The 12,575-nt window shown below is 44.0% G+C and overlaps 1 protein-coding gene across 5 annotated transcripts in view; it reads left to right on the plus strand.

Moving 5' to 3' along the window:
* The window catches only part of hecw2a (HECT, C2 and WW domain containing E3 ubiquitin protein ligase 2a), a 50,401-nt gene extending 40,181 nt beyond the window's left edge, over nucleotides 1–10,220 (plus strand). For 4 of the 5 annotated variants that reach the window (XM_035773127.2, XM_035773125.2, XM_035773128.2 and 1 more), the window contains exons 18-30: nucleotides 2,119–2,215; nucleotides 2,340–2,423; nucleotides 2,553–2,638; nucleotides 2,932–3,052; nucleotides 3,399–3,512; nucleotides 3,667–3,819; nucleotides 4,032–4,130; nucleotides 4,510–4,639; nucleotides 4,854–5,000; nucleotides 5,500–5,614; nucleotides 5,889–5,974; nucleotides 6,283–6,395; nucleotides 7,506–10,220. In XM_035773127.2, coding sequence (XP_035629020.1) covers nucleotides 2,119–2,215; nucleotides 2,340–2,423; nucleotides 2,553–2,638; nucleotides 2,932–3,052; nucleotides 3,399–3,512; nucleotides 3,667–3,819; nucleotides 4,032–4,130; nucleotides 4,510–4,639; nucleotides 4,854–5,000; nucleotides 5,500–5,614; nucleotides 5,889–5,974; nucleotides 6,283–6,395; nucleotides 7,506–7,617 — 1,457 coding nt within the window. In that variant the 3' untranslated portion in view covers nucleotides 7,618–10,220. Of the gene's footprint in view, nucleotides 1–2,118; nucleotides 2,216–2,339; nucleotides 2,424–2,552; nucleotides 2,639–2,931; nucleotides 3,053–3,398; nucleotides 3,513–3,666; nucleotides 3,820–4,031; nucleotides 4,131–4,509; nucleotides 4,640–4,853; nucleotides 5,001–5,499; nucleotides 5,615–5,888; nucleotides 5,975–6,066; nucleotides 6,101–6,282; nucleotides 6,396–7,505 lie in introns of all 5 variants that reach the window. The other variant, XR_004826121.2, reaches the window with a different exon arrangement.
* Nucleotides 10,221–12,575: the final 2,355 nt, after the last annotated feature.

Consider the following 12,575-nt stretch of genomic DNA (forward strand, 5'->3'; position numbering starts at 1 on the left):
GTCATATACAGGTAGAGATATTGGTGTGCAAAAGAGCAGAAAAGTAAATAAATAAAAACAGTATAAAAACGGTATGGGAATGAGGTAGGTGAAAATGGGTGGGCTATTTACCAATAGACTATGTACAGCTGCAGCGATCGGTTAGCTGCTCAGATAGCTGATGTTTTGAAGTTGGTGAGGGAGATAAAAGTCTCCAACTTCAGCGATTTTTGCAGTTCGTTCCAGTCACAGGCAGCAGAGTACTGGAACGAAAGGCGGCCAAATGAGGTGTTGGCTTTAGGGATGATCAGTGAGACACCTGCTGGAGCGCGTGCTACGGATGGGTGTTGCCATCGTGACCAGTGAACTGAGATAAGGCAGAGCTTTACCTAGCATGGACTTGTAGATGACCTGGAGCCAGTGGGTCTGGCGACGAATATGTAGCGAGGGCCAGCCGACTAGAGCATACAAGTCGCAGTGGTGGGTGGTATAAGGTGCTTTAGTGACAAAACGGATGGCACTGTGATAGACTGCATCCAGTTTGCTGAGTAGAGTGTTGGAAGCCATTTTGTAGATGACATCGCCGAAGTCGAGGATCGGTAGGATAGTCAGTTTTACTAGGGTAAGCTTGGCGGCGTGAGTGAAGGAGGCTTTGTTGCGGAATAGAAAGCCGACTCTTGATTTGATTTTCGATTGGAGATGTTTGATATGGGTCTGGAAGGAGAGTTTGCAGTCTAGCCAGACACCTAGGTACTTATAGATGTCCACATATTCAAGGTCGGAACCATCCAGTGTGGTGATGCTAGTCGGGCATGCGGGTGCAGGCAGCGATCGGTTGAAAAGCATGCATTTGGTTTTACTAGCGTTTAAGAGCAGTTGGAGGGACGGAAGGAGTGCTGTATGGCATTGAAGCTCGTTTGGAGGTTAGATAGCACAGTGTCCAATGACCGGCCGAAAGTATATAGAATGGTGTCGTCTGCGTAGAGGTGGATCAGGGAATCGCCCGCAGCAAGAGCAACATCATTGATATATACAGAGAAAAGAGTCGGCCCGAGAATTGAACCCTGTGGCACCCCCATAGAGACTGCCAGAGGACCGGACAGCATGCCCTCCGATTTGACACACTGAACTCTGTCTGCAAAGTAATTGGTGAACCAGGCACGGCAGTCATCCGAAAAACCGAGGCTACTGAGTCTGCCGATAAGAATATGCTGATTGACAGAGTCGAAAGCCTTGGCAAGGTCGATGAAGACGGCTGCACAGTACTGTCTTTTATCGATGGCGGTTAAGATATCGTTTAGTACCTTGAGTGTGGCTGAGGTGCACCCGTGACCGGCACGGAAACCAGATTGCACAGCGGAGAAGGTACGGTGGGATTCGAGATGGTCAGTGACCTGTTTGTTGACTTGGCTTTCGAAGACCTTAGATAGGCAGGGCAGGATGGATATAGGTCTATAACAGTTTGGGTCCAGGGTGTCTCCCCTTTGAAGAGGGGATGACTGGCAGCTTTCCAATCCTTGGGGATCTCAGACGATATGAAAGAGAGGTTGAACAGGCTGGTAATAGGGGTTGCGACAATGGCGGCGGATAGTTTCAGAAATAGAGGGTCCAGATTGTCAAGCCCAGCTGATTTGTACGGGTCCAGGTTTTGCAGCTCTTTCAGAACATATAATAATAATAATAATAATAATAATAATAATAATATAATATAAATAATATTTGCTATCTGGATTTGGGTAAAGGAGAACCTGGAGAGGCTTGGGCGAGGAGCTGCGGGGCCGAGGTTGGAGTAGCCAGGCGGAAGGCATGGCCAGCCGTTGAGAAATGCTTATTGAAGTTTTCGATAATCATGGGGTGGAGACCGTGTTACCTAGCCTCAGTGCAGTGGGCAGCTGGGAGGAGGTGCTCTTGTTCCATGGACTTCACAGTGTCCCAGAACTTTTTGGAGTTGGAGCTACAGGATGCAAACTTCTGCCTGAAGAAGCTGGCCTTCGCTTTCCTGACTGACTGCGTGTATCGGTTCCTGACTTCCCTGAACAGTTGCATATCACGGGGACTATTCGATGCTATTGCTATACAGGGCTAACTTATGCACTAATAAACACAGTAATGTTGATATTTACACGGGTCTCTCCCCAGCCTACAATGACAAGATCGTGGCATTTCTACGGCAACCCAACATCATTGAGATCCTGCAAGAGAGGCAACCAGAACTCGTCAGGAACCACTCACTCAAGTAGGTCACCCCAATCACCATGGGAACCCTTTCGTCAGATATTTAACCCTTAATCTTAACCTCCTAAATGTATTATGATTATGCCAAACAGCAGTATCACGAGTGTTAACGTGTTTGTCTGCAGGGAAAGGTTACAGTTCATTCGCAGCGAGGGTGTTTCTGGGCTTGCTCGTCTCTCTAGCGATGCTGATCTAGTCATTTTGCTCAGGTGGGACCTTTGTGTGTGTCTTTATGTGCTAATGTCTGTTTGTGATTGATGCTTGGTGTATGTTTGTGCGTACGAGAAGGTATTGCGTGTCTGTGTGAGAGAGAATTTAAGTACTCCTCTCTCCCTTAGCCTGTTTGACGAGGAGGTCATGTCCTATGTGCCACCTGCTGCCTTACTGCACCCTAGCTACTGCTCCTCCCCTCAAAGCTCCCCTGGTGAGACCACACACACATATATTTTCTGCTCATGCCCTTCTTCTTCCCTTAGTCTTGCTTCTAATCGAAACTATCCATCCAAGAAAGGGCAAGATAATGAGAAAAAGCCTTGAGCCGTAAAAGTTGCTTAGCGCTCTCAATTAGTGAAGTTTCGTGTTTTTTTTCTGAACCAAATCTATGCTAATAAAAGTTGTAATAATGAGATACAATTACGATATTCTGAGGAACTTGTGTATTTTTTTGGTCTATTTTTCATTCTCCTCTTCCTCCTCCTCCTCCCGCCCCATTCTCAGGTACTCAGAGAGCTAATGCACGTGCGCCTGCCCCGTACAAACGTGACTTTGAGGCCAAACTGAGAAACTTCTATCGCAAGCTGGAGACAAAGGGCTATGGCCAAGGACCTGGGAAAGTCAAGTGAGTACTTGATGACGTCATTCAACAGGTTGAGAGAACTGCTACATTTCAGCAGTAATTCTGACATGGTCACTTTAATAATGGAACACTAGTAATGGAACACAATGCCACTCTGACATTGCTCATCCTAATATTGATCTATTTCTTAATTCCATTTTACTTTTAGATTTGTGTGTATTTTTGTGAATTGTTTGGAGCTAGGAACACAAGCATTTCGCTACACCCGCAATGACATCTGATAAATATGTCTATGTGACCAATAAAATTAGATTTGTTCATTCCTAAACTGTGTGCGTGTGTGCTGTGCCTGAGTGGGTTGATGACTGGCTGTTTTTCCTTCTTCCAGATTGATCGTTCGTAGAGATCACCTGTTGGAGGATGCCTTCAATCAGATCATGTGCTACTCACGCAAAGACCTGCAGAGGAGTAAGCTGTATGTCAGCTTTGTGGGAGAGGAAGGGTGAGTGTTGCCTTTGTAGTTTAGGTCTTTTAATATTTTCTACACATTACCTTAAGTTTGCTCATTTGCATCGGTTGTTATGTTGTCTCTGTGTACATTGTTTATTTTCCATAATCTCAATACATGACTTATGAAGCGTGTGTGTGTGTTATAGGCTGGACTACAGCGGCCCTTCGAGGGAGTTCTTCTTCTTGGTGTCAAGGGAGTTGTTTAACCCTTACTACGGTCTGTTTGAGTACTCTGCCAACGACACCTACACTGTGCAGATCAGCCCCATGTCTGCCTTCGTGGACAACCATCACGAGTGGTGAGTGACAAGTTTACACTACCATGATGGTTAGACGGATGGATGGACGGATGGATGGATGGACAGATGGATGGATGGACAGGCGAGTGGTCGGATTTAGGAAGACAGACATGCTGTAGATAAAATAAGGAACAAAGACGCAGATAGAACCTACATCTGACTTGTCATCGTATACTGTACATACTGTACCTAGCAATGTTGCTGTCTTCCAGGTTTCGTTTCAGTGGGCGTATCCTGGGCCTGGCTCTGATCCACCAGTATCTGTTGGATGCCTTCTTTACCCGCCCGTTCTACAAGGGCCTGCTGCGTATGTAAGTTTCTCAATCAGGTTCGCTTAGCTAGCAAATGGCTAGGGATCCTATCACGATGAACACCACATTTTTATATGTTTGACAATGCAACCACCCTGGCAAATTGCCAGTTATGCTTTAGCATAAAATAAATTATATGACAAATACACACCTCACTATTTTTTTAGGTAGTAACTACTGAACTGGAAGAAGCTGAACAGACAGGATTTGGTTAGATTGATTTGACTTTTTAGTTATTCAGTTACCATGCTGTATCAACCACATTCATTATGTGGTTGATATACACTCTGGAAAACATCATGCTAAATTACTAAAATGTTCATATAAGACTTAGTTATGAGATACATTTTTCACCTCTGTTGACCTTTGACCCCTACAGCCCATGTGACCTGAGTGACCTGGAGTTCCTGGATGAGGAGTTCCACCAGAGTTTACAGTGGATGAAGGACAATGACATCGAGGACATGCTGGACCTCACGTTCACCGTCAACGAGGAGGTCTTCGGGCAGGTCTGTGTGTATGCTTGTGTTTTGAATAATGAATGTATTGTATGCATCTTCAATCATTTTAGACTACATACACTACCCTGCATTTGATATTTAATTGCTTGTTGCAATGTGTTGTATTTGGGGGTGAATCCTGACTTTACTTAAGTCATTCATTGATGTCAATGTTAAGGTAGGATTCACCCTATATTGTGTTTCTATCTTTACGGCCCTATAGATCACAGAGCGAGAGCTGAAGCCAGGCGGTGCAGGTGTTCCAGTGTCAGAGAAGAATAAGAAGGAGTACATCGAGCGTATGGTTAAGTGGCGCATCGAAAGGGGTGTGGCTCAGCAGACTGAGAGCCTGGTGCGAGGCTTCTATGAGGTAGGGCTCTGTTTTGCGCAATCATGTGACATAGCAAGATTTTATCCTGTATTTTAAGCCTTAGCCAGAAATTAGAATTACAGCAAAATCTAAGCAATTGTCTGAGGATAGTGCTGGAACATCTGACATAAAAAGAAAAGGGGATAGTTTGATGAAAAAGCTTTAAATAAAGGTTAAAATCCAGGTTGTGACATAGGGCCCTGTGTTTTGTGAAACTATGACATCACACACATCATTGATAATGGTCCATCATTGTCATATGTATTGGTCAAGTGGCATTGTATCTGCATAATGACGCAGCGCTACGTCAGGTATTGTGTAATAGATAATGATGCAGCAAGTGGTAATTTATCTGAAATAGATAATCATGCATGCCAAAAACAATTAATGTGGTTACTCCTAATGTATTAGGAGTATATTAGTATTGTGATATGTCTTGGCCAGGTGGTAGTGTCTCTGTAATAGAAAATGTATCAGAATTGTGACATGTGTTGGTCAGGTGGTGGACGTGAGGCTGGTGTCTGTGTTTGATGCCAGAGAGCTGGAGCTGGTGATTGCTGGCACTGCAGAGATCGACCTGGCCGACTGGAGGAACAACACAGAGTACAGAGGAGGTAGAGACAGAGGAGCAGCGGGGGGCAGTTTTAGCCTTGGAGAGTCAGACAGTGTGGGGGCATATTTTTCCAGCCAACTAGTAACGCCCCTGATTATATTAATCATCTAATGCTAGTCTTTAAAGATTTAGATCATGACTTTGATGGAATCAGGTGTTACTGCTTGGCTCGGCACAACTCATGGGTACCACTTTTGTTACAGATTGTGCTTCTAAGAAGATCAGGCTTATTTTGGTCTATGGCTGATCGGTACACCTTTCATCCTTTACCCTAGGTTACCATGACAACCACATAGTCATTCGCTGGTTCTGGGCAGCAGTGGAGAGGTTCAACAATGAGCAGAGACTCCGACTGCTGCAGGTACTACTTTTCAAGGAACACTCCAATATAGTTTGATACTGACGAAAAGCTGAGCTCCCCAGTCTTAACTTTGCTAACTCTTTATTTTTCAGCCCTGTTTCCACTGGTATTTATCTGGTATTGAAGGTGATATTATTTGGTAACATTTGGAACTTCCTGGTATAATTAATCCCCTAGTAACTGATAAATCATTCCGGGTAATATTGACATAATTGCCCTGTTAACATGTAGTTTCTCAGCGAAAACCTGGTCATTAGGCACTGTAAAATAAAATGTTACCTAAATGGGGATTGTATATGTCTCCTTAGTTTGTGACAGGCACCTCCAGTATTCCCTATGAGGGCTTTGCCTCCCTCAGAGGTAGCAATGGACCACGAAGGTTCTGTGTGGAGAAGTGGGGTAAAATAACCTCCTTACCCAGGTATAGTACACCCCTCTGTCTGTTCATGTTTGCCACCCTGTTTATATGAGCTATTCTTATGTGTGTGTGTGAGATGTATGCACATAAATTAGTGTGTATGCAGTGCGTGTACAGTCATGGCCAAAAGTTGAGAATGACACAAATATTAATTTTCACAAAGTCTGCTGCCTCAGTTTGTATGATGGCAATTTGCATATACTCCAGAATGTTATGAAAAGTGATCAGATGAATTGCAATTAATTGCGAAGTCCCTTTTTTCTATGCAAATGAACTGAATCCCCCAAAAACATTTCCACTGCATTTCAGCCCTGCCACAAAAGGACCAACTGAAATCATGTCAGTGATTCTCTCATTAACACAGGTGTGAGTGTTGATAAGGACAGGGCTGGAGATCACTCTGTCATGCTGATTGAGTTCGAATAACAGACTGGAAGCTTCAAAAGGAGGGTGGTGCTTAGAATCATTGTTCTTCCTCTGTCAATCATGGTTACCTGCAAGGAAATACGTGCCGTCATCATTGCTTTGCACAAAAAGGGCTTCACAGACAAGGATATTGGTGCCAGTAAGATTGCACCTAAATCAACCATTTGTTGGATCTTCATGAACTTCAAGGAGAGCAGTTCAATTGTTGTGAAGAAGGCTTCAGTGCGCCCAAGAAAGTCCAGCAAGCGCCAGGACCGTCTCCTAAAGTTGATTCAGCTGTGGGATCGGGGGAACAAAACATTGATATTTTGGGTCCATGGCCAGGAAACTCCCCAGACCTTAATCCCATTGAGAACTTGTGGATAATCCTCAAGAAGCGAGTGGACAAACAAAAACCCACAAATTCTGACAAACTCCAAGCATTGATTATGCAAGCATGCCAGGGCAGATTGCAGAGGTCTTTGCATCAACTTCATGTAATTGTCAATAAAAGCCTTTGACACTTGTGAAATGCTTGCAATTATACTTCAGTATTCCATAGTAACATCTGAAAAAAATATCTAAAGAAACTGAAGCAGCAAACTTTGTGAAAATTAATATTTGTGTCATTCTCAACTTTTGGCCACGACTGTATGTTATGTGCATCTGTCAGTGCGCTCCTCTCACTATCAGTCTGCCTCTTTACAGGGCTCACACATGCTTTAACCGTCTGGACCTCCCGCCGTACCCTTCGTTCTCCATGCTCTATGAGAAGATGCTGACAGCCGTAGAGGAAACCAGCACCTTTGGCCTGGAGTAAACTCTCCAAAATGGCTGCCACAGCCAGGGGTCGAATTGGGAAAGAACAATGGCGGAGAGGAAATCCTGTCACCTTAGCTTGAGGCGAGACAGTACTCACAGTACACAATGGAAACTGAATAGACATCTACCAGAAATTATCATTTTGGAGAAGCAACAGAACTTTTGGGGACAATTTCACCACCAAGACTATCCCAATTTGCCCCCCCCCCCTTGGCTATACCTCCCGCCTCCATGATCCCAGACTTCCTGGAATCATGTTACTGTTCCATTACCTGCACTGATGCCCTCCATTTGATTCCTGTGTACAACAACCACACTTGTGCTTTATCTCTTATCTGTTTATTGGCCTTGGTTACTGTATCTCCTTTTTCCTACAGGGGCTCAGCCTGCCCTTCAAGTCCAGAGACATCTCTTCCTAATACCCTATGCTTCCTCCTGGATTGACCCCCTGTTCTGGACCTCGGAACTGTGTCTTTCTACTCTGGGACTGGAGACTACGTACACTATAATACATAATTTGACTAAATCCTTGTCTTCATACACACACTCATTCACTCTCACACACTTTCAAGATGACTCTCATGATTAATTTCTGAGGGGATTAAATTGGATGTCACAGCTTCTAAGGTGCACCAAAGGCATTGACTCACTCCAAAACACATTGTACTTGTCTTCTTATGCTAGACTACATGAGCAAGGCTCTAAAACTGGCACACACTAACTCACGATAACAAATACAATTGTAGGGTCACTCTTTTTCAAAATAAATGAGATGCACATTCTCATACACATATGTAGCTACACACACACACACACACACACACACACACACACTGAGACATTGCCTAACATGGCTCTATTTCTCACTAATGATATTGCCTCCCATCCACTGAACTGATGAATGTATCACATAAAAGGCTGAATGTATGAAACTTCAGCACCTCTGGCTTGCTGTAGTAGGAGGAGGAGCCTTTGCGGCCAAAGACAAACACCGGAGCCACACCAGGAAGTGGATCACCTAAAATTGGTTGAATATGGAAGCCAAGGCTGAAAGTGGCACCGGACACGTGCCTTGTTATGACAGACACTTTCACTCAGTGTTTTGAGGAGGGTTGGTTGGGGACCCGATAGTGGGGCGCACCCATTTCTTCCTCTTGGGTCACAGCTCGAAAAGTTGTAATGAGAGACTTTGTAATGTTTATTTGGTCGGCCAAAAGAACATTCAAATGGTGTGTTACACACAACAAAAACAGAGCTACAACTCTTAATTGTATTCTAAAATAGTTCCAGGATACAAACACGAGGGCAGCACATGATATGGTACTTACTTCAGTACCGTACACACAGCTATGGAAGCATCTATAAGCTCGGGACATACACTACACACCTACACAGATGCTTATGATCTCTTGAAAGCACGTGTTCATCCTGGTTTTGGACTTCTCAGTGCATATCCCCTACCCAATGGACTCATTCAGACACACACACACGCGCACACGTGTTCACAGACACACCCTTTTTGTGTGTGTACGCATGATTACAACTACTGTACAGAGGTCTGTGCGAGCTCGACAGACCACTCGGGCTCGAAGCCCCACTGTGATGCATTGTGGAGGAAGCCTTCATATCTCAGCCTGGCTTGAAACTGCATGCAAGGTCCATCTCAGCAACTCTGTGAGCTGCACTGAGCCCGGGACCCCTAGATGGTGTTGTGTTATATCTCGATATTTGCATGCAGAAATAGTGCAACACAAGTCTGTCCTTAATAACTTTTGCATGAGGATATCGCTATCGATGTTGAGAAAAGGGCGGGAGGAGCCAGATAAGAACTGTAGGGTATGCTGCTATAATGCGTTATAAATGTGTCCGTGATGAGGTGGACGCGGTCAAATAAATATTTAGGTTTTGTGCCACATTGTTTATGGCTTCACAATTGTGAAATGTTATAAGCTTTATGTTTTGTTTATATGAAGGGTTATGACTAGTATTACCGAAGTACTATGTCAACACACTTTAAGGGAATTGTTTTTGTTACATTCATGAGATCACCTGTCTTGATGATAGGTCAGAGGTTAGAGGTCATGGTTCATGGCTACACAGAGAACTACACGGTGTGTGCTGGTCCTCTATGTCTCATCCTTGTGTACATGTATGTCTGCACCTGTTGTGGGTGTGTGTAATTATATATTTTGCACTGAATGTACCAAAGGTTTGGGGATGGCATAGTCAACCATGTCTCCCTAATTTTGTCAGGTTGACAGAATTAGGAATGACCCCAGCCTCGGCCACACATCCCCTTGAGTTTAGAGGGGCAGCTTCATGGCATGCCCAGTAACCATTCACAACTGTTTTTAAATCATTTCTGCCAATCAATACATTTTCCACGCTAAGGATTTTTCTTCTGCTGCAAATGTCCAAATAAGAATAAAGTCAGTTTGCTCCTCACCCAATGAGGACCAAGCTCACCGCCATCACCACTCCCCATGGCTGATCAATTACATCTGTGTCAGAACTACTCTATGCAAAAGCTCCTGTATCTCTCCATTTCACCACCATTATTGTATTAAAAGACAATGACAAATGTCAAGTTTTAATTAGCGATACATGAATGCGTGTTTTCTTTCTGTGTATCTTTTGAGAGATGAACCAGGGGCTCAGCTAGTGGGCCCAACGTTTAGAGAGCAGCAGATGAAGATCTACAGCATAGAATGGACATGGTTTTCTGTTCTATAAGATAGAGAATATCTCTTCTTCTATCCTATATATTTCTTTCTGCAGAAATAAACAAACACATCTTATTTTAACTGTGCATTCCACAAACAACATCTATAGGAAAACATTTAAATACCCAGGCCCAACTAATAAATTCAAAGGCAAAAGTATGTATTTTTGCTGATGAATGATTGTATTGATGGTTTCAGCTTTTTGTGCAATACATGTCAGAATGACCCTGTCCTAGGGTGACAATTGTTCTGTGATCAGATAAAACAATGTTATTCTCTTTCAAGTAATCGTTTTGGTATTTCACTTATGGGATACGCCCCCAAGCGTATTCTTCAGAATCCTTTGCTAAACTACACCATGATTGGCTGGACGTCGAGAAGTGTGAGTCGGGGAAGGGTGTCCCTCCTAAAAAAAAAAGGTCAGACGCAGCGTCTCTGAGTCATTGAAACACCTCTTCTCATCAGAAAGCTTACCTCGACACGGCTGCATTTTCCAGAGTTAGCTAAACTGTTCACAGACGTGAGCTTAGAACTCGCTCGCCAGGCCCGATTCTCTGGACTGTGCAGTGGTGGCAATTTTCCTTTTCCTTCACCATAGTTAGAGGGAAATTATTAGAGGGAGGAACGGGTACAGCTGTGACATGGCTTCCTTGTTCACGACAAAGTTGGCTGTAATCCCAACAGTGATTAGTCGTTAGCAAGCTAGCCACCACGCTAGCTAGCTTTTGTGGTTTTACTTAGCTATTAGTACATTTTTCTATCTTTTCTAATCTGTCATTTCGGAAACAGTATCCGGCCATTCGAGTGCCACAGAGTGAAAGCTAGAATTTTAGCATCCCAGCTACAAAATAATGTCCCATTCCAAACGAAGGGAAGCTCCTGGCACGACTCTGCACCGGTGGAAACAAGATATCGGCCAAGGACACCCACTTGGTGTGCTCCGCTTGCCTTGGGTTGCAACATGGCCAGGAAGTGTCAGCGTCCCTTGGCTCCTGTCCACACTGTGCCCTCTTCACTGTGACTATTCCATGTAAGAAATTGCCAATAAACTGAAGATCTCGTACAACGCTGTCTACTACTCCTTTCACAGAACAGCGCAAACTGGCTCCAACCAGAATAGAAAGAGGAATGGGATGCCCCGGTGCACAACTGAGCAAGAGGACAAGTACATTAGTGTCTAGTTTGAGAAACGGATGAATCACAAGTCCTCAACTGGCAGCTTCATTAAATAGTACCCGCAAAACACCAGTCTCAACGTCAACAGTGAAGAGGCGACTCGGGATGCTGGCCTTCTAGGCAGAGTTGCAAAGAAAAAGCCATATCTCAGGCTGGCCAACAAAAATAAAATATTAAGAATGGCAGAAGAACACAGACACTGGACAGAGGAAGATCGTAAAAAGTGTTACGGACAGACAAATCTAAGTTTGAGGTGTTCGGATCCGAAAGAAGAACATTCGTGAGGCGCAGAAAAAATTAAAAGATGCTGGAGCAGTGCTTGACGCCATCTGTCAAGCATGGTGGAGTCAATGTGATGGTCTGGAGGGGTTTTGGTGGTGGTAAAGTGGGAGATTTGAACAGGATAAAAGGGATTTTGAAGAAGGGAGGCTATCACTGGATTTTGCAATGCCATGCCATACACTGTGGACGGCACTTAATTGGAGCCAGTTTCCTCCTACAACAGGACAATGACCCAAAGCACCGCTCCAAACAATGCAATAACGATTTATGGAAGAAGCAGTCAGCTGGCCAGCACAGTCACCGGATCTCAACCCTATTGATCTGTTGTGGGAGCAGCTTGACAGTATGGTACGTAAGAAGTGCCCATCAAGCCAATCCAACACGTGGGAGGTGCTTCAGGAAGCATGGGGTGAAATCGCTCTAGATTACCTCAACAAACTGACAACTAGAATGCCAAAAGTCTGTAAGGCTGTAATTGCTACATATGGAGGATTCTTTGACGAAAGCAATGTTTGAAGGACACAATTATTTCAATTAAAAATCATTACTTATAACCTTGTCAACATCTTGACTATATTTTCTATTCCTTTTGCAACTCATTTCATGTATGTTTTCATTGAAAACCAGGACATTTCTATGTGACCCCAAACTTTTGAACAGTAGTGTATGTATATTTGTAAACAGCTGGTGCATGAAATCTAAGGAAGTCTCAAGATTTTACTCTACCTTAGGCGAGGATCTCATGATAAGCTGTAGACCACACTATTTACCAAGA

This window comes from Oncorhynchus keta, chromosome 7, assembly GCF_023373465.1.
Source record: "Oncorhynchus keta strain PuntledgeMale-10-30-2019 chromosome 7, Oket_V2, whole genome shotgun sequence".
Lineage (NCBI taxonomy): Eukaryota > Metazoa > Chordata > Actinopteri > Salmoniformes > Salmonidae > Oncorhynchus > Oncorhynchus keta.